The sequence below is a fragment of the Rhea americana genome, unplaced genomic scaffold (genome assembly GCF_003343005.1).
Source record: "Rhea americana isolate MKP2758 unplaced genomic scaffold, rheAme1 scaffold_346, whole genome shotgun sequence".
NCBI lineage: Eukaryota > Metazoa > Chordata > Aves > Rheiformes > Rheidae > Rhea > Rhea americana.
In genome coordinates, this window is record NW_028186475.1 from 295,198 (window position 1) to 317,254 (window position 22,057).

The window sequence follows — 22,057 nt, forward strand, 5'->3', positions numbered from 1 at the left end:
CATCATCAATCCTGCTATTTACAAAGCTTCTAGATTGAAAAATCTAAATTACAGAGACAAGTTTTAAGTTTAGTAGATAATCTGAACACCTGATCAAGGCGTGATTAGAAGAGTGCTAATGTTAAGCAGGTATTTCTGAAAGGAAATGGGATGACCTGGAAAAGCAGAAGCTAGCTTGTCTCATATCAGGCAGGAAAAAAGGGCAAAAACTGACCGGGAAAACAGATGTTGACAAATTGAAACATGATCGTGTTGTTAAAGCAGATGGTTCTTAAATTTTACTTCCTCCCTTGAAGCTATTAAATTAATGAAGACAACTCAGAAGATACTTGGTCTTTTTAATAATTTTGAATATTGTATGACAGTATAACTTCAAAATTAGTATTGTGCTTTACTCCTGTTAATATATTTAGGAACCAGGCAATTGATGGCACTTCTGTTCTTCCCTTCCTCTCTCAGCCATCCCAAAAGGCTGGGAGGTGTTGTATCTGTTTCACTAGTGTGTTTTTTCCGTGAAGCACTCTGATGCTTTTTGGTCAGTACTCAAATACTGCATATAGTTACAACCTTGCTTTTTTGAAAAGCATGTTGGAAACACTAGATAAAATTGAGAATACAGTTTTAAAATGACTCAAGCTGAAGAAAATATTGTGCAATGAATTGAAGTCAATCCTCTTAATTTATGAAGGTGAAGATTAAGGGGTGACTTGCTTAAAACATGTACATACTCTTCTACATGCTAAATACCAGTTGCTGAAGAACTCTGTAGTCTTCTAAATAAAAGCATAATGCGAGTCCATGGCTAGAAGCCAAAGTCAAATTTGTTTTGTTTAAAACTTTAATGTATTTATAACAATGGGATGATTAATCATGAAAACAAGCTGCCAATGGAAGTATACTWTCTGATGGATATCAGCTCTGATCTAAAAGTGTAGAGACAGCTGAGCTCAGTTGCTGGGTTCGTTAGAGTTATAACTGGGTGAATTGTAATGTCCTGTCAAATACAGGAGACCCAGAACTAATGGTTCCTGCTGGCTTTGAATCAGTGAAAAAATCTATTAGCTGCAACTGGTTTTGCCAACTAGAAATGGCATATATTGAGAAAAAGAATGAAAATTCTGTTTAGTAGATCCTAGTTCATATATATATAAATATGTAATATAGAGGTGGTTTGTGTTTTTATTTTCCTCTAGATGTGTGTGTTGTTTTTGTTTTTTTTCTTTTTTCCCCTTCCCAAGTGCTGCATATTATGAGTGCTATAGTTTGGTTCTGGAGATTCCCAGTCTCTGTCACAAGCAGAGAAACATCCAAGCAATGCTTTTCAAAGTGCACCATCAATTACAGTGATCAGGCGAAAGATAAACCAGAGCAGTTGTTCTTCGTTTTTAACTCCGCTCTTCTGACCTCTCTAGTGAAGACTGAAAAGGATGATCACAGCAGGGAAAGTGGTCAGGTTTTTTTGCCCCCAGTGTCTGAGTATCTGATACTGTTTTACTGAACGAGTTTCAGACAGTGGATTTTTCAGAGATTTGAATTTTTTGACAAACATTGTTTAAACAGCAATCTGACCTTTTAGACCATCTCTTTTTTTCTGGATTACACTTTGTTGTTGTTTTGTTTTGTTTTGTTTTTGTTTCCTACTCCTGCTTATCTTTGGAAAGGCAGCTCTCTAGAGGTTCTCACGCTGCTTGACTTGCTCATACCGCTGTACTTTCATCAAGTAGTGTTTGAAATGTGTGATTGCTTCAGGTTTGCAAACCTGTTTTAGTACTTTATTTTACATTGCAGTAGGTTCAGGTAAGCTTCGTTAGAATTTGATAAATTTTATCACTTTTCCCATGTGAATGACATAACACTAGCCGAATTTCAAATAAATTTCTGTACCTCACAATGCCCAATAGCCTAACTTAGATACTCTGGCATATTATTGTTTTATATTGTTAACTGGAATATACTGTGTGATAATTGACTAAAAAAAAATTGGCAGTTCTTTTCTGTGCTCTATTTAGTAACCTGTCTTAACATGAATGAAGGTCATGGAAAACTGTCTTCATGGTAATGATGCCCTATTTTTCCCATGTAGCTTTTAAAAACTGAACAAGGCTTTTTTATTTTTTCATGCCCTACTAGGAAGTAGGTCTGCAGGCAAGTACAATTAGTTATATATTTTTTACAATTTTGCTGGCATTCTGCAGCAGTTTCTATTACTTAATTCATGTAAATACACTTTTTTCATATTAGAATATAAAATTTTGTGTTGGCTTAATCAGTCTCTTTTTCCCTTTAGAGCACTATGTGTCGGTCTGTATGCAGAACAACTTTTATGCACAGATAGAGCAATGATATCTATGCATGGATATYGTACTGTGTTGTACGGTAGCGCCTCACATTATCCTGTCAAGGAAATCAAAGTAGGTATGGTGTTATGTGCTGAGTACTTAATTGCAACTGGAGAAATATATACCGTTTTAGGCAGAGCTCTGAGTGACTGGAAGTCTTCAGTAGATTCAAACTTTAGAGATCGATGTTGACCCTGTCTGTAAAACTGGAGATTTAGAAGGCCTTTGCTTAGAACTGAGAAAAAATGCATATATAGCTGCATCCATGTAATGAGCGCTTTACTGTCACGGTGTACACAAATTCCTCTTACTGGTAAAAATGCATCTTTCAATATTTGCAGATGGCTAGAAATTCAATAACTGGCTCTTCAAAGAAGCTTGACTAGATTTGGAAAAAAATAAAAGTTCTTTGGCATTCTTTATTGCATCTTGTTTTAAAATAAGCCTGGTGCCATGGTTACAAGACTAGACACACTGCCGTTTCTCCTGGGATCTCGTATTGCGCGTCCCCCGTCTGTTCTTGGTGTATGAATCCCTCTGTTTGCTCACTCTCGCCAGGCCTGGGGTTGCAGTCCCGTGCAGATCCACTGTGATTGCTGTTGCAGGTCCAATGGGGATGACGCTGCCAAAGCTTTTCTTCCAAACCGTGTCTCCTTGATAGTCATTTCAGTGTGATTTCTTCAGAATAAATGCCACACATTCTTTTACCTGTATATGGAAAGTGAGCAGGGCTAAAGTATGAAACAAAAAGGAACATGTGTAATGCACTCCAGACTAACCTGCATTTTACCAGAGCTCCGATAGTTCTGGCTTATTTACAGTTTAAGTTGGAGGAAATAGCTTGCAGCAGTTTTTCCTGCCTCTCAGAGAGTCATCACATCCAGTTAACCTTTCTTCACTGACATGCTTTGGCTAGATTTATCTTGCTTACCTTTATATGGAAAATCTTTCCCCCTCCCTTCTTCCTCCCCTCCTCTCTCTTCTTTAAACTGACTTATATTGTTTAAACAGCCAAAAAAAACCTCCACAGAATTGTGGACAAAACTCCTTGACCTAGCAAAGCAGCTCTGTTAGAGGAGCTGAGGAATCCCTCTGGAAGTGCACCCTGCACTGCTGTCTTCGAGGGGATGCTCCTTATCTAGGCTATTGTTTTAGCTTTCCTGCCTGGTTTCTTTAATGGGTTTTTTACAGCCTCCTTTGATTTTTAACTCTGTTTATTCGGGCAGACAGYACAGAATTGAATAGTAAACAGTTCTACATAGAACTAACCAGTCTTTCTTTTCACATAAAGATGCCTTCCACATTTATTTAAAAAAATGAAAGGGGGGTGGAGCGGGCAGAGGAAAAGCAACCAAGCTAGAAAGTGAAGAGAAACAGTTTGGAAGACCTGACGTGGAYTAATACGTATGTGTATATGTGTATATACCCATAAAGACAAGCACATGTACATGTTTTTCTTTCATACTGCTCATTCRATTTTATTTTGATGTTTGTACGTAATATTTATCATCTAGAAAAAGTCCGATATGTATGAGGGAGACCAGTGTGGACTCAGGGATAGTTGTTCCCAGGAAATACGGTTCACAAACGATGTTATATTTTTCCCTCTTCACCACTGTACCATAGAGGAGCTTTGGGTTCCATATAACTCGGTTGGTTGAGGGTGTTTTTCTGCCTTGTTTTCCCCCTCTTTCTCACAAGACAGTACTCTTGTTTATTTTTTTTAAGAAAGGGGAAGTTCCTATTCTCTGCCTGGAACACTGAATACCAAACATTCTACCAGTTGCTATTTTAAGCTGAGTCATAACTGTAAACTTTTTGTCTTTTTATTCCATGAAGAAGAATAATTTGCTACAGAACCACCTAAAGCAAGATGTAAAGGTGGTCTGCAGATGAAAAAACTGTTTGAGGGCTGCCTCTAATGAGAGAGGAAACCAGAACTGGCTTTCTAAATATGGATGAAAATGTCTCTATTGGCTATTCTCATTTGAGTAATACAAAAAAAGGGTTAATTGTTCTTCCCTGTGTTTCTGAGGTTTTGAGCCTGTGGATTAGGAAATTTTTCTCATCAGTTGAAGCCTTGAATTGCTAACAGAGCTGTCTGATCTGTGAAGTTGCTTACCAAAAGCTACAGCACAAATTCAGAATGGCAGCTTCTGTGCACCAGCTCAGTACTCTGGGCACACTTAGTGCTTTCGTGCAAGATAATGTACTCCGTTTCTATATTCCTCACTGTTAACCTCTTGTGTGAGCACCTCTCAAGTGTATTAAGTTGAATTATCCAGTGTACTGTAAACATGCACCTTAGTTCATGGTACAAGAATCTTCTTGTTCTGTAGTTATCCTAGGAAGTCCCCCCCCCCCAAAAAAAAAATAGAATGTGTAATGTTAAGAGTTGTATAAAAATCCTAATRTACTTTAAAGTACATGAAAAGGAAAATGACAGTGTTTGTGCTAGCAGGTTGCATCTAAGCTTTCTGTCTAGGCTACAAAATATATTCCTCATTGCATAACGTGCTGTAAAGTACAAAGTTTAAAAAAAAAAAAAAAAAAAAAAAAAAAAAAAACAGGTGTTCCATGGTGAATCCAGGTAACCTCTTGAAGAGGTAGTTTTGATTAATATTTGCCACATTAGAAGTTCTTAATGCTAGATGCAGGCTGAAAAGATTTTTTACACAAATTGGGCACACCATATTGTCATCCTGACCTGCAAGAATCCTGCAGTTCTGGCTTGGGGCTTCTCTTGGCAACTACCAGCTACACCGAACACTTTTTGCTTCTTCATTTAATTTAATTCCTCTCTCCCCTGGTAGTTATGAAGAGCTATCATTGCAGACATTGCGAGCAAGAGGAAAGTGATCACAATGGCTGTAAAAAGCATTAATAAATTTAAAAGCAGATCATTCCTAACCTTCCATTTAGGAGTGCAAAAAGTGTGAAGAAAAGATGAAAAAAAATGGTTTTTCTCCCTGAAAATTCAAGCATGTGTAGATGCAATGCATTATATTTTATATAAATTTTTGGAAGCAAGAGAGGTAGAGTATGTGGTTTATCTGAATTATCCTTTAGAGAAAATATGGAAAACTTCTTCCCCCCCCATTTATTTTACCTTTTCCTATAAAATTAGGATGAGAAATAAGCAATTCTTAGAAATCTATTTCTACCTGTAACTCCAATCTTTTGCATTTGGTACACTTTATACTGAGTCTTGGCAGATGTTTTTAATCTTACAGATTTACAAAGTAACCCTAAGAGAGCTGTGACCTTTAGTCATGGCAAACATGTCCTGTATGCCAAATCAAAGAGAACTAAATGCTAGGGAAGTGACTAGTTTTTTTCTTTTTGTCCTGTAAATAATTTTGTCGTGAAAACCTGTTCAAGATGTTAAAACAAGATTTAGAGATAGCAGAACATACAACTTGAAATAAAAAATGATTAGGGCATTAAYGTGCTTTGTGATTGTGATTATACTGAATACTTTTTACACTTGATTTTGTATTCATTTGGAAATGRAATTAAAAACTGTTACATCTTGTTGCTTCAGGTTGGTGGAACAAAAGCTGGAGTTGTTCGTTTCCTGGGAGAAACTGACTTTGCTAAAGGAGAGTGGTGTGGAGTAGAGCTGGATGAACCTCTGGGAAAGAATGATGGAGCCGTTGCTGGAACAAGGTTAGTAAATCATCAGATAACAGCCAGCTTAAAGATTTTGAATCTTTTTGTTTTGCTTTTTTAATTGTGAAAGTTTTTATATAAAAAAGAGTAGTTAGACTGTAAACCTGACTGTCTGTCTTGGTGGGGGTGAGGAGGAAGTCTTTAAACAGTGATTTGAATTTTATGACACCTACATGTCTCTGAAAGTCTGCTTCAAGTTCACGTTCCTGGTATTAATTGATCTCTCCTACTTCCATGTGTGTTTGATTCATAAGGTAGTAGTGGAAAATACAACTTCCTGCTTTTTAAACTTCTACCTGGTTTCTCAAAACTTAGGGGAAAATTTTCTGTATTGCAGGAGCTGATGGTACTTACGGCAACATTTACTCTATCATAAACAGTAGGAATAGTATAGATGCTTATTCCAGTAAGTCACATTTAGAAAGCATTAAATCACATCACAAGTTAATATTTGCATGTTTCCTTCGTGTTTGGTATAAACTGTGGTCTTCAACTCATGAAAAACATTTTCTACAAGAATTATGCCTTAACATAGGTAGTCACAATTTGAAATTTTAAGCAGCTTTGTTTATGTATAACCAAATCTATCTGCTTTGTGCAATCAACTGTATGCAATTTGTATGTGTGTGTGTCTATATATATTTGTATATAACATATATAATCAAATATATAAGTATTTGATTTTAAATAAAATCTGATTTTATTTTTAAATCTCTGCTGTCACATTTATAATGGCCAGCTCAGCAGAATGTGTTGAAGGATATGCAGGTTAAATTTTGAATCTGAATGAAACTTTTAGGAAACAAAGAACTTGGATATCTCTAGATCAAGAGTTTTCTCCATGTTAAATTTCTGAACTCTGCTGTATTAGTGCTGTTGTAGCTTCTCAAAATAAAGCCCACCTTCCCCCAAAATCTATTATTCAAAAAAAAAAAAGTTAGGCAGCCAAATATATATTATGTTGTCACTAGCTGTACCTTGTACTTTGATACTTTTAGACTACTGATCTGGAATTCTTTGTGAAGTTTCGTGAGATCATGTGTATGAAAAGATAAAGTTAATTCAGTGCTCATATCTGTGTCTTTTTTTTTTTTTAAGATATTTTCAGTGTCAGCCAAAGTACGGTTTGTTTGCTCCAGTCCACAAAGTTACGAAGATTGGATTCCCCTCAACTACACCAGCTAAAGCAAAGACAACTGTGCGAAAAGTGATTGCAACTCCATCAGCCCTGAAACGTAGTCCAAGTGCATCTTCCCTGAGCTCTCTCAGTTCTGTGGCATCTTCAGTAAGCAGCAAGCCAAGCCGTACAGGACTAGTAAGCTTCTTTTTCTATTGCATGCTTTACATGCCTAAGCAGGAATCCACGTGGCACTTGCCTGTGGTTTACTTGCATAAATTGAGAACAGAGCAGATCTCGGGTACAATACACGTCTAATTGTGCTTTTTTTTTTCCCCACTCAAAGCATGCATAAAAGAAGGAAATCTTAGCTAGCCCTGAAATGTAGCTCAATATTTGAATACTTGGACTTACACAGTTAATTCAGACTAACTTGAGTTATTACAATAAGAAAGAGGCTTGTGATGCCAACAAAATGAAAAGGCATCAATGTTTTCTGATTGGAATCTATGTTGTTTGTTTGTTTCTAGCACCGCCTCTGTATTATGGGGTTTGTGTTTTAGGAATTGGTATCCACCAAAGCTTCCAGAGACCAAAACTGAGTTTTACTGCGCCAAAAGTTTCAAATTGTTAAAATGCAAAAGTCTTTCTTTTATTACTAAGGAGATGAGTCAGCTGAGAAATACAGAAGTAGCAATTCTCAAGTCTTTGCTGACAAGAAGCCTCTTTCTTTTTCTTTAGATTTGGTTTTAATATTATGAATTCATAAAGACTAGTTGTTGCATAGTACAGTGCTCAGAGGAATTTTAACATTGTACTAATTCTGCCTAATACACTTACTCTGGATTCTTTTGAAGTTGCTCTGCTACATAGATGTCCTAGTCTTGGGTCACATGCAGTGAAATGGAAGTCTTCTGGGAAAGACAAGTTGAGGAAAAAAAAAAGTCTCCCTTTCATGGCAATTATAAGCATAGAAATATTTTTTTTCCATAGTCACACTAGTTTTTTTTTTTTTTCTTTTTTGAAACTAGAGTACATGATTACATATAGTTGGAATGAGATCACTTTAGCTCCCACTGAACTGAAACTGGTAAGCTAGCATACTGTTCCACTGACCAGCAGGTGCAGGACAGAGAAGTGACTTATAGTCTTTCAAAACTGAAGCAGATTACAAGTGAACAGAGGTTGAGCTGGTCAGGAAAACAGGGTTAATACGCTATTGCAACAAGCATATGGGATCTTCATTTGGCACAAAAGGAGAGACTTTATTACTTAATCTGTGCTGTAAATTACACTCCTGGCTGCACAGTGCCCCCTGGTTTGTAATCGGTGCATGGTTTTAGTACTGCTTCAGAGTAAGTAAACGCCTTCTTGCAGCAGAGTTCATGGGGCTGGCAGACTCTATGAAGCACTAGTATACTATGATACTCTCAGCAATAAGACTGCATAGTTTTACACTGTAAATGTCTGCAACATATTTGCTTATTTTGCCTTTGTGTTATGTCCCAGGRCATTTGGATGTTTTGAGCCATAAAATATAGTGTTTCTGTGATCCATTATTTCTGAAATTAAAATTTTAGCTTCCTTCCTGCTCTGTTTTTAGACAACATGAGTCTTTGGTTCCTATTCAAGTAAAAGAATTGTGAGAATAATTTTGACACTTTCTTTCTTCAAAAGTTAACCTACTGAAGAAACAGGATGTCCTGAAATCAAATTTTGACACAGCAGATTTTTATTGCTCTGATTTCTTTTGGATTTCTTTTGAAATCAGAAGTAAAGCCAAGCTGCATTAGAGAAGCTAGACCTGTTAAAAAATAATAGTTGTGCTTGAGGTAGTTTCTCACATGTTCTGGAAATTGAGAAGGTAAGAAACAACTAATCTAAATATCAGTGAAAGCTTCATTATATTAGAAGGTAAACTTATTCTGTCTCATACCTTTTGAGTCATTTGATAAAATATTTCTAATGGATTATAGACTTGCCATTCAAGGCTTTGAGTAGGCACATTAGAAATACTGATTCTGTAGGAGTCATAGTGAAAAGGGGTGTTTTTGTGATGACAGGAAAACTATGTCCATGTCATGCTCTATGGTCAGTGTTACTGGGTGTTGGCATTCCCTGCTGTGTATGGCAACTACTCTTCAATGTTTCAATCTCTGAAAAGATCATAGAAGAAGCATCTTGGGCAATACAATTGGATGGAGCTAAAGGTTAATGTAACAAAAGAACAAGTCTTTGCATATGAGTTTTTGTCTTAAATAAGATTTTAAATAAGATGTTGTTCAATTCAGATTTCCGAGCCGCTAAGGTCAGTTTTTATAAACTGTATCAGTTTTTTTTAGTTCAGTTCTTGTTCACTTTTATGATGTAATTTCAGTTTATTCACTTTCCCTTCTAGCTCAAAAAGTCTTGAGGAAGTAGAAGACAGGGCCATGCTGAATTTTCACTGACACTGGTTCCATTCAATGGAGCAGAGATCATGCAAGGTCAAGAAAAACCTTAAGGTTCATTTTAGCTATAGTTTTCCAGATTCATTCATTTATATCTATACTCTTAAATTTAATCCTTCAGAAGTTTTTTCTGGAATTAATCTAATTTTAAGTGTTACGTGTTTTAATCGTATAACAGTTGTACTACTACAAAATGTTTTAGGATTACATTAGCTGTAAGGCTGGCTTTTTAAGGCAAGGTAAGCACCTTTGCTCCTGAACACTTTCTTCCCAGAGTAGAGGCACAAAATGCCATTTGGACTTCCAAAAGCTTTTCCAGAGCTTTGGGAATGTTATACCGTTGCTGATGACCTAAGATTATGACTTCGTAAATAGAGGGAGGATGATGTTCTTAACTTCTATAAGGATACCTTTATATCTTGCACAAAAAGGTGCTTAGAAACCTAACAAGTTAGCCTTCATGTGAGTCTACAGCACCCACCTTAAACTGAGGCCAGACTTTTGTTTTCACTTGGATGCTTCTGTCTCCTACATACCACTTGCTGATTACCCTGAAACAATCTTACTGTCCAGGTATGTTCATCGTTAACTTCTAGAAAATGATATAATTTAAATATAAAAGCCTGAAAATATTTTTCTTTTATTAAAAATGTAAAGGAGAGGGTACAGTAGGTTACAGAAATCATTTGCTTTACTAACTGAGTGTTTGTAGAACCTGGAGGCATCCCTGGCTTTCACCTGACACAGAACAATTTTTAACGTGTTTACTTTCTAAAGTTGACAGAAACGTCTTCCCGGTACGCAAGAAAAATTTCTGGTACTACAGCCCTGCAGGAGGCATTGAAGGAGAAGCAGCAACACATTGAGCAGCTCCTGGCTGAAAGGGACTTGGAGAGGGCAGAAGTTGCTAAAGCAACCAGTCACGTAGGGGAAATAGAGCAGGAATTAGCACTTGTTCGAGATGGACATGATCGGGTAAGAGTGGTGTTGCTTTTCTTGAAATAGAAGCTATAAAACAATGGACTTATTTCCCAAAATTGTGTTGCCTTATTGAAAGGGTTTGAGAGTAAGAAATGGTGTTCTGAAACTGAAATAGTCCATACCTATGAGCTACTCCTCRTAGAGGCTTTGGTTTGATAAGATAGCAATTCTATTTCATTTAGCTAATTTTGATTGAACTTCTCTACATCTCAGTAAGTGATAGTTTTCTACTATATGCAGATCTGAATATGGTAATATTCCTGTCCACTGGACTACAACTTCACCAAATCATGATTACTGAGATACAGCTATATAACTTGAATTGAATGTATGTTTTGTCTAACTTACCTGCTTACCATATTTTGTTCTTGTTACTGCCAATTAGCACGTACTGGAGATGGAAGCAAAAATGGACCAGCTACGAGCTATGGTGGAGGCTGCTGATAGGGAGAAAGTGGAGCTTCTCAATCAGCTTGAGGAAGAGAAAAGGTGACCCTAAAATATCTTCATTTGAGTCCCTCTGTTAAGAATAAAACTTTTATTAAAATGAAGAGAAAATTAGTATTTTGAGATCTCTTGTGACTGAATGTCCCCYTTTAGACTTGACAGATGGCACTGCTCAAGAAACAGTCCAGGTGGAGACTGATTAGAGACTGCAACTATTGTTTATAGCTGAATTTTATGCAATGCAATGCATTCCTTTTAGTATTGCCCTCTATTGCCAAGGGTTTTGTTCCTATTTTTATCAAGTTCACAGGTTGTGCTTTAAGTTCTTGAAACACTCATCTCCCACTTCAAAGTGAAGGTTTTGATAATTACATTTCCTAAGAGTGCTGGAATAGAAATTTACACCTTACATCTCTTGTGAATTATTTATTGCCATCAGTCGCGTGCTTCTAGGCAGGGTCTGTCTCTTACAGGAAAAAAAAAAAAACAAATCCTTTAATGTGTTTTCTAATTGCCATTTTTAACAGTTTGAGGAAAGGAACTGAGATTAACAAATAGGTATGTACAGTTAGGTGAGGAAATAATCTGGCAAAGTAATTGTCTTAATGGATTTGGAATGCTTTTAAAAAGCAGATGTCTATTTGGGAACCCGTTGTGAGTCTGCACTGTAGGCTTATGTGCTTCCCTGAAATCAGGAAGGTGTTCGCCTCTCTGAAAGTCCTCCTTAAAATTTGAAATTCTAGGTGAGGAGATGCAATGTTAAGCGTTGGGCAATTCCTTTGCAATTTGTGTGCTCCCTTTTTGTGGGGCCCATTAACTAAATTTTCAGAACAGTAGATGTTAGGTCTAGAATTATTGTGTATATTCTATGAAATAATGGAATGCTTAAAAATAAATGAAAAAAAAAAAAAAAAACAGCACCTGCGTTTGCCTGGCCATGAACCTATTTTCACTGAATGCCAGGTCAGTGGGGGTCTGCTTTACTGCAGTCCTCTGGCCTTGAGCTCACCTTCAGTGTGTTGCTAGGCAATGTAACGGTGTCACTGCGTATGCCTGCTACCCATTAACCCAAGTGACATTTTACAGCTAGGGAAATATTTCATAGCTTCAGCAGTGTAGTATTTCTCMTTCCTCATAACCACTCTAGGATGACTTATTGTAAATGATCTGTCATGTATTCAGTACTGTCTCAGCAGTAACTTGAAGTCAAATAATCTTTAATCCTCTGTTTCCCAAAGTGTGGGGATGAGRACCACTTGCAGTATTATGATGAGACAAATTTATTTTCCTTTATCTTTTAGACATCCATCACTTGTAATTCCCTTTGATACACTGACCTTGTTGCAGTCATCTCTACTTCTATCAGCCCAAGCCCAGACAAGAGCAGTGTGTGTAACTGCCAAGAAAGAGGGCATGCCACTCTCCTCCTTTTGCCACATCTTACTGTGCTGAAAGGAACAAAGGGAAAAGGAGAAAATCTGGCTCTTAACAACCTTCTTTGCTGAGGCATACCAGAGGCAGAGGAGGGAAGGAAAATCAATTATTTTATATCAGTTATTAGCTTCTCACTTCTAGCTGGTCATTCTAAAACTCCTGGAGGGGCAGGGCAAGCTGTATGTGTGTTCTTGCATACATCCCCATTCTGCATCTTGGCATTCATTCTGACAGCTAACACATATTTGTCTCTGCAGGAGCTTTGATGCAAGTTGACCAGAACAGTACCAGAATGCTCCTAGGTTTTTTTTTCTGTATTTTCTAACTTTCTGCCCGTTTCTTGGCTGAATGGTAGAATACACCAAATATTAGATCAAGCTGTTCGTTTAGGTCACTGCTTTCGAGGACACACAAAACAGTGAAGGAAGGAGAGAAATGATGATTTAAGATTTTCTTCTACTCATGAGAAAACTCATCAGAAAACACAACAAAATACTTTCTTTACAGAGCTGCAGAAAGAACGATGCCTGTCTTAGTGGTTTATTTTGTGCAAGAGATTTCTCCTTTCTTAATGCTTCAGGCAGTTTGTTGAAATAATCAGAACGATATCACTGTAGTTCTAATTTCCACTGAAAAGTGAGCTTAAAAACATTTGCTTTCAAAGGTGTCTGAATTTTAATTAATTATCCCTACAGGAAAGTTGAAGACCTTCAGTTCCGAGTAGAAGAAGAATCCATTACCAAAGGAGACCTAGAGGTAAAATATCTCCAGCTTGGTAAACAACACATTTAATAGGACATTGAAATGCAATCTGTTCAGATTAAGTGTACTCTTCTCTGGAAGAAAGAGGCAGGAATGATTAATAGATGCAATAGAAATGATGAATAGATGCAATACTGGTTCAGAAGTATGCAAAACACATGAAAGCAATTCACAATTCTGCAGTCCTCCAGTTAACTAACCAGGAGTGCACCTTTAATTCAGTTACACCCTTTAGCAAGGGTTCTACCGTGGAATGACTGTGGTTTTTTAGAGTAATTAATTTGATTCATAGTAAAAATCTACTTTTTGCTATTTTGTTTTGTTTTGTATTATATCTTACTAATGTTTCTGAAATTACTTAAAAGTAATCAAACACAAAAAATCATTTTGAAAATATAAGACTGGCAATTAATTATTTGTGTCTTTGAAGTGAATATTGAACACTAGTCCCATTTGTCTTGGATTAGTTTTTTTGAATAATCTCTGTGTTTTCCCTAGGGAAAACTGATTAACAAAGTGCTTTGTCATGAGTTAAATTTTACACAAAATCTAAACAGTAATTAGTGTTTGCAATTTATTTTTATCTTCCTACTGTTTGTCTAGCTATAATGTTGGACTAAAATGCAATATGCTATTATAGAGATTAGAAAATGCATTTAATGAAGAATTACTCTTGACTCTTTGAACGTTGCCAGTTTTCATACCAAATTTAAAGCTAAAAAGTAAGATACTTTTTAGTTGTTCTTTTCTGTTTTTATTGAATCTGAAAAAAATCCTAGAGCTTTTGCACAGCATAGGATACAAATTTAACTGACTTGTGAACCCTTAATGACTGGAAGTGCTAGCCTTATGAGAATGATTCATTTCATATAACATTTCTTTTATTTTAGTCTTCCATTCATTTAAAAATACCTATCTAGACTCTTCATAGAATGCTCCTTCTATTGTTTAGTCTTGCAAGTTTTAGTTCTTTATTTTTTTTGTTAAATTAGTCAATAGTTATGGCAAACCATCTTAAAGACTCTGGTTTGTCAAGCTGCATAATTTAAGAGTTCRAACTGAGTTCGATATAATGAAATATGTCCTGTTGTTTGTGTTGCAATGATAGTACTAAGTATGCAGGTGAAATATTTTTGTTTTTGTTTTTTAATTTTACTGATAGCAAAAGAGGCAGATTTCGGAAGATCCAGAAAATGTAAGAGGGCACTTAAATGTGCAGAGACATCCCATGTTAACAGATTGTGTACAGAAAATGCTTATACTTATTCACTAACTGCATAATCTGTTATTGAAACATTGACTCTATCTAGTATTTGTGTGCATGTTGCTTTCAGAGCAATTACAACATTTATCAAAAACAATGTGTGTAATGACTAAACGTTGTAATCTCCATTAACTGAAGAGAGGGCAAATGTATCATCATAAGGATTCTTTAGTGTCAAAAACTTTGCAACTAATTGAAGGGTATAGGAGCTTATAGAAAATGACTTTATCGAAGTCTTTCGTTTAAATGTAGGATTTTAGTTTGCTTTCCTCCCAAAATCCTGCATGCTTTCCTATGAGCTCCCACTGCTGTTCAAAAGATGCAGTTTGCAGTTAGCTGATTAATTTTTCTGAATTAAAAGAAATAATAATAAAAATTAGAATGTTCCCCACATCTCCTTATTTTTTTCTTTTTTTTCTGTTTTGCCACCAAATGCTAAGTGGAGAGATAWTTTTTTAAAAGCCTTAAGAGTTAGTGGGCCAAACTGTCTTGTTTTTTACTGTATCTTAAGGTAGCTTCTCTCTGAATTATGTAGGAAAAATATATGTTACTGGTTAATAGGAATTACTTTACAAGAAATTAAAACAGCCCTGTCGTTTCCGTACTTCAGAATAAGTAGAATTCAAAAGCCCTCTCTTTTTGATTGGATTCAGGAAAATTTTTCACAAGCTGCCTCCCCTGCTGCATCCCCAGCCAAGATAGGAAATTCTCAAGACTAAAACTGGTTTCCTGCTGTGCATTCTTAGGTGTTCCTTTTGCGAAGCTACTTCAGCGATCTGGGTCTCCTCTATTCTTCCAAATCAGGCTCACGGTGTGTTAGAAGTAAATCTGCATGTGCCCTTCCTTTCTCTTGTTTTGTGCACTCCTTGTTTAATCCTATCTCTACTCCTGATTTTCCTATTCTATTTTTTCCGTAAATGGACATCTTCACTCTCTAAAGAAGAGAAGTGGGTGATCACTTGGTTTCAAAACTAATGTTTCATAATCTCTGTCACGTTCTGTGATTATCTCAGCATGAAGGGACTGAAGGTCTTTTCGCCCTTATCCTAGAACTGATTATCAGCATTTGTGGCTTCAGCACAGTTTCACAGATTGACCTATAGATGAAGATCTTAAACTGTACATTTATTTTGAAGTGAAAGAGTAGCTAGAATACACAAATGCTGAAAGTGGTTGATGACTGCTCTCTGATGTTTGGATTGAATGGAATCCTTTAGGCGTCCTTCCAATGTAAGACTTGTCCCATTTCCCTATCACTCTTCACCTAACTGTGATGCTTTAGGGAAAGGGAAGCTGCTTCCCTGTTGTTTTTCTATTTTTCTTTTCTGTTGAAATTTACAATCAAATTCTCTTCTTCATCTTTTTATTACTCTACTCTCATTGATTTATTGTGCTCTGGATTTCCTCAGAGAAGAGCTTATCTTTTAGACATTTCTCTTTAGATGATCAGGAAAGAAGGTTGAGTGATTCAGGATTTTGTGGTGAATTTACATCATGGGAACGGGAGCCTGTCCCTTAGAAATCAGACTTATTTAAAGGATAATTGCCCCATCTCCTTTGACCAGCTAAGATCATAATCTCTGGAGGTTTTCTTTTAGCTTCTATTTCCATTTTGGTAGAATTTGTTTTTATTTGCAGTGCATAGTAGATGGGATTGTAAGATACCAGTAATTAGTGCTGATATTTCTATTTTTTTGCATTATTAAGGCAGTATCTGTAAAATTAAAGATCAATAGTGTTTTGTAGTTTATGTAGTATAGAAAATCTTAGGATATTTTGCAAAGTGATAGAAGAATTCTGTGGGTGTCAGGTTTTGGGTTTGTTGGGTTTTAATAGATCCTTTTCAGAAAATGCAGTGAGGAAGGTATGACTATTCAAAAATCCTAAGAACGCTTCTATGATTTAGAATCTTTGGTGGACTGGAAGTAATACTAACCAGTCCGAGAGAAGGGACTGAATTATACCTACTTTTTAAAAAACCACTAATGTTTAAAAATTTTATTTCCATAAGAGTATTTAGTTCAGTTGTCAAAGGCTGCTTGAGGTATAAAATATAATAGCCCAAGTTCTGATAGTCCCCCACCAATATGCTCTGAAGGTCTTTCACGGATAGAGAAACATCTGCCATGGATTTCAAAAATTGAATCAACCTAAGAAGCAAGTTTTAATGATTATGGATTTTAGATCTAATAATGGCATAGTGAAAACAGCCAGCTGTTTCAGCAAAAGCGATATTAGTTAAAAAAACAAAAAAACAACAAAAAAAAGCACCTCTGGAACAGTACCAGATGTCTGCATGCTTTTCTGGGAAAGAAGATAACTTGATGCCATCAGAATGGAATACTGTAATTGGAGAAAAACAAGCCTGAAGCAAAACAGGAGACTCATCCTCATCTCACTTGCACTGCAGAGACTATGTAATATCTTTTAACTGCTTTGGCTGATTTGTAGGCAGTCCTAATCAACTCTTCACTCATTTATAAATAACAGTTCTGCAGGGACTTCAAACTATCCTATTACAAAGATCAGAGAAGCAGCAGTGTCCTGCTGGCTGTGCACACTGCTACACTGTGAGCTTGGCAGCTTTGTGGCTCTGGTATCATTCATGCATCTTCCATCCTTTTGGATTCTTTCAATCTAGTGCTCAGTGGGTAGCTTTTCAGGTTGCAGGACTCTCTCCTATTAAGAATAATTCATTGGGTTCTGAGCTTTTCTAACATTTTACTCTGTTCTGTGGTAAAGTAATGGCTATAGGTAAACTGTTGAAGAACTTCCATCAAGAGAGATGCATGCAACTTCTTGGGCTAAAAAACACGTTTCAGCCTAACCAGCCAGAACTTCATTCTCTTTCTGGAGATCTCTTATTCTTGATGTGGGTAAGCCCTGAAAAGCTACCCTTTCTGGAAAACACATTGTGAAACAACAATAGACTTCCATAATCCTTTTAATTTGTATGATTACTTTTAAATTGCATTGACCTGTTCAGATTGATAGAGTATTCAGATCTTTGCATTTTATAAATAAGTGTGGGACCTAGTTCTTAACACTCTATATTCCCTTTTTTTTTTCTTCTCTTCTCTCTTCTCTTCTTGTCTTTTTCTTTTCTTCTGATTTTCTTTTCCCTCCGTAGAGGTGCTAGTCAGATTTGAACTAACTGCTAGACTTTTCCTCCATCTCTCAAACTTCAAGCTGTCTTGCAGGCCTCTGGGAGTATCTGGGAGCCTGGATATCAAGCTTGCTGATACTCTGCATTCTTGCTAAAAATTCTACCCCCTTTTTATTTTAAGCAAAAGACAGAAGGTATCTGGTTACTTAGTTTTGTGTGCTTCCTACTTCTCCTTAGGAAAACAATGCCTCTTAGAATTGCAAAGATCTTAAAATTTACTTCCACACTTTGTTCAATGTACTTAGACTTCAGTAATTATAGAGCAACCAGACTGATTCACTTGTTTGCCTGCCTTTGGAGAATCTCACTTGTTGCTTTCTTCCATTCTGGAGGAGGAGGGGGAACAGTTAGGAGGGATCTGCAGTTCTAGGTAATCAGGTTCTTTATTTCTGTTCAGATAATTCGTATCCCAAAGACAACTGAACCTTGATGTTCCCAGGGTGTGGCCAAAGGTTTTTTATGGCTGAGACTTGAGATACAACTGCTATTGTAAAAAACTGGTTGTAAGTCATCACACGAGCTTCGATGGTGAATTTTCATCCCTAGTTCATAATTAAATCATTTAAAAATACAAGCCCATTTTATAGAGGAAAAAAAGCATTAATGGGATGACAAGAAAAGGGACAAATCATCCTTTTAGAACAGATGTATATATTTTTTTCCATAACTATTCTAATTTGTGCTGAAAACTTCGTGTACTGATAAATAACTTCTACTTGGCTGCATGAAACTTTTTTGTTCATATTTCTTGTTTGTGGAATTTTATTTTTTTCCTGTCAGTCAATTTACACTTTCAGTCCATCTTTCTCATCCATCCATAGCATTTCCCTGTTCATTTTATCCACTGCATCTTCTCTGCTCATCATTGGTAGAAGATTCTGGCAGCACGGCCTGCATGTGGCTACCTCCTCTTGTGCTGGCATGTGATGGTGGCACCGTTGTGTTCTCTTCCTTTCCCTTTTTACTAACAGACGCAGACCAAACTGGAGCATGCCCGCATTAAGGAGCTTGAACAGAGCCTGCTCTTTGAAAAGACCAAAGCTGACAAACTCCAGAGGGAGTTAGAAGACACTAGGGTAATGGTTTTCACTATTTAAATAACAAGACTCGTTTGTGTTTTGGAGGATTTCTGATGACACTGTCTGCTGGGTATAAAACATGCCAAAAGAACTCCTTGCTTCTGCAGTGATCAGTGCATGCTATCAATGTAGCTGAAACACTTCCAAAATTAGCATTTATCTTGAGCTTCAGTAGAATGTGTCTGTGTGTATGTATATGTATATGGATTTCTTCAGAAGAATTCAGGTAAGATGACTTCAAAATGCAAAAGTAACACTTGACTACAGGTGAAAAGTAGCAAATGGGACTGTGAGGTGATGTAAAGGAGTTCACAGCAAGGTTTAGAAGTAGCAAGGTTCATTATATCAGGAAGAATGATCCACATCTTTATGCAGATATCTGTTTTTAACACAACTTTAGTGTTTCAGGGCTGTGTTTGGTTTCTGAGCTCCTAAGAAGTGGCTGTATTACTTGCTTTGCTGAACCGTGGTTTCCCGTGACTTTCTAGTTCTTGTTTTTGCCACTCATGACATGATCTTTTCAAGGGGATCCCAGTACCATTAGTAATACAGCAGCCTTGGCAAAAAATTCCAAGAGATTTTGTCCAAAGACAGAGGTTCAGCAGATGCTCATTTCTAAGAGTTTTAGCACCTTTCTAGAGATTGATAAAGATTGTTCTTGCTAGAAAGGTGCTAGCTGTTCAGCTTTATTTGAAACAAAGCCCATGGGACTGATTTGGTTGACTTTAGTGTTTCAACATTTGCAAGTCTTTCAGCAAAGACCAATGTGCTGTAATAATGTATTATGTATCTGTTTCTTTGAAAGTGAAGATCCAAGAAGAATGAAAAAAACAAAAACGTTTAAGATTGTAGGTAATATCTGAAGTACTGTTGCTTAATCCTCTTAACTTACTCTTCGTGGCTTCTGTGAAGTTCATTCAGAGCAGGCTTCTCTTTATAACCTTGACCCATTAGTCAGCTGACTGCTGACTAGCTGGTGTATCATCACTTGTTTTTTCCCTTGTAAGAATTCTCTAGAGAGTTAATTTTGGCTTGGGGTGTCTTACTAGACAGGTCCTTGCTGTTGCTCCTAAAATCAAAGTACTGCAGTACTTTCTTAGCTGTATGAAACTAGAAAAAAGGGTCAAAAAAGGACATCCTGGTTCATGCTTGTCCTGTATATTGAAGATGATGAAACAAAACAGTAAAAGAATAGTAAAAGATGCTTTCTTTTAACATCTTTTACAGCTGTGTTACATTTGAAATACAATATTGAAATGCTTGTATTATGTGGTAAGGAAATTTCATTTACTTACAGTCCCACAGCTGAGGGCCTATTTTTGGGAATTCTAATGCTGTTATGGAGTCTCTGATTTTGGGAGAAGAGAATGATTGTTAATTGTGCAAATAAGAGAGCTTTGTTCTGCATAAGCAAATTACTCAGACAAATGTGGGTCATACTGTTGACATCCAGCCAAACTGTTTAAATGGGAGGAAAGAACTTTCAGCTCTAGGAAAACGTTTTCAGCTCTAGTTTGAATTTACTAATAATCATATATGCTGAATGTACCATTTTCTTGGTATTTCTGGACATTTTGACAGGATCAACTAAATGATTGTAATAATTTTTGGGGTTATATTGTACCACAAACTAATAACTGCATTTCCTTCTGTCAGGTCCCAGTTATGTAAAGGCAATTTAGGTTGTAGCTAATGGAAGGTGATTGTTTGTAAGTGCTCTTTGTCCTAAATTCTTCGTGCGTAAGCATGCATCCCTATTACCTTAAGATGCTGTTGTTGATTGTTCCTGGTATATGGAATATGATAACCAGAGTCAGGAAGCATCCAATAATAGATAATATAATAGATAACTAATTCTGCAGCCTTCAAGCTTGAATGTCAGAATGTTTACTGAAAACCTGTAAATCTGCTTCTAGAGACAACGAATCTCACAAGTTTTTAACGTGAAGCAATGCAATGGAAATGTACCACACAAAAATTAGTGGTTTATTTTATAATGTAAATCTCTTAAGATCACTTGATATAGTGAAGCTATGAATGTTATTCTGCCTTTTTCTCAAATTGACAACTCTTTTGCATTACAAGGTGCAAATTTCCTCTAGTTACTATATCATTTCTTTGTTTTAGAAGAAAAGAGTTAATGTTATCTTTTCCAAACAAAGCAGAAGGTTGTCACAAATTTTTAAGACTTATAAAGCACAGGATTCAGCTGAAATAAATGCTATAATTCTCTGCTTGTGAATCAGCTTTTTTTCTGAAGGATCATAAAATGTTTTACCATTTTCCCTTTTTTCCAAAGTACACATTCCTTTGAGAGAGGGTAAGAGTTTTGTACGCTTACCTCGTTTCTATTGTAGCTATTGTCAGCTAACACTTGGTAGTTATACAGCCAATAGTATTATACTCAGTTACTTACATATTCGTGCAAAATATTGCTTGTTTTGTTACTGCACAACAACGATGAAATTATCCACTGCTCACTCTAGATAAGACTTTCTACATTTTCTTGTCTATTCCAGCCACTTAATTAGGGAGCTGAAGAATGTTAGCTCTTTTGGGCTACGTCAGGGAAAAACTTTGAATATGTATCATAGTACACCCAGTTGATGGCCTTCTTGAAAACAAATATATATTCACACCAACATGCAAGTAGCAGTTTTTGAAGGCAGCGTAGGGATGAATACTGTAAAACCAAGAAAGTACTCTATAAGAAATACATTTTAAAGAGCAATTGCAGGTAAGTAATATCTTTTTTCAGGATGTTGATAAAATAAGGAGGCTGAAACAGTGACTTTCTAATTAGAAACAATTGTGGCATATTCATATAGGTTTTGTATACCATAAATTTCTTTAACAGTTGGTGAAAATCTTTGATAATGAGGACTCTTTTACAGAGACAACAATGGAGCATCTATAGAAGGATTTTCGCAGAGTTTGTGGGCTGAAAATGCGCTTGCATTTTCTCAGGCAGTCTCATAGCTAACATGAGATGAATTTGGTAGCAATTATTTCAACAAATGAAAACCTGAAGTTCTCCTTTTTTTTTTTTTTCTTCCAGTCTGCATTAAAATGCTTCTGAGAAGCATTTTATTGAACATTGGCAATATACATAAGTGTAAGCTTTTGCTTAACAAGTCATTATTTCTAAATAACTTCAGAAAAGCTATTTAAATAAATTCCATCCTTAAAGAGAATATAATATGCATGTAATACAACGATATTGACTCTTACTTATTGACTCTTACTTTTTTTTTTTTTTTTTTTTTTTTTTTTTTTTTTTTTTCAAGTAAAGGCAGTATTTTTTTTTTTTTTTGATTAGGTTTGATTTGGTTTTGATTAGGTTTGA

At 36.2% G+C, this 22,057-nt stretch overlaps 1 protein-coding gene across 7 annotated transcripts in view; it reads left to right on the forward strand.

Moving 5' to 3' along the window:
- The window catches only part of CLIP1 (CAP-Gly domain containing linker protein 1), an 80,685-nt gene that overhangs the window by 26,136 nt on the left and 32,492 nt on the right, over positions 1-22,057 (forward strand). For 3 of the 7 annotated variants that reach the window (XM_085311639.1, XM_085311644.1, XM_085311640.1), the window contains exons 4-10: positions 5,884-6,008; positions 7,110-7,326; positions 10,356-10,553; positions 10,945-11,048; positions 13,136-13,196; positions 14,365-14,397; positions 18,604-18,708. In XM_085311639.1, the coding sequence (XP_085167765.1) occupies positions 5,884-6,008; positions 7,110-7,326; positions 10,356-10,553; positions 10,945-11,048; positions 13,136-13,196; positions 14,365-14,397; positions 18,604-18,708 (843 nt within the window). The remainder of the gene's footprint in view (positions 1-5,883; positions 6,009-7,109; positions 7,327-10,355; positions 10,554-10,944; positions 11,049-13,135; positions 13,197-14,364; positions 14,398-18,603; positions 18,709-22,057) is intronic. The other 4 variants (XM_085311641.1, XM_085311645.1, XM_085311642.1 and 1 more) reach the window with 3 other exon arrangements.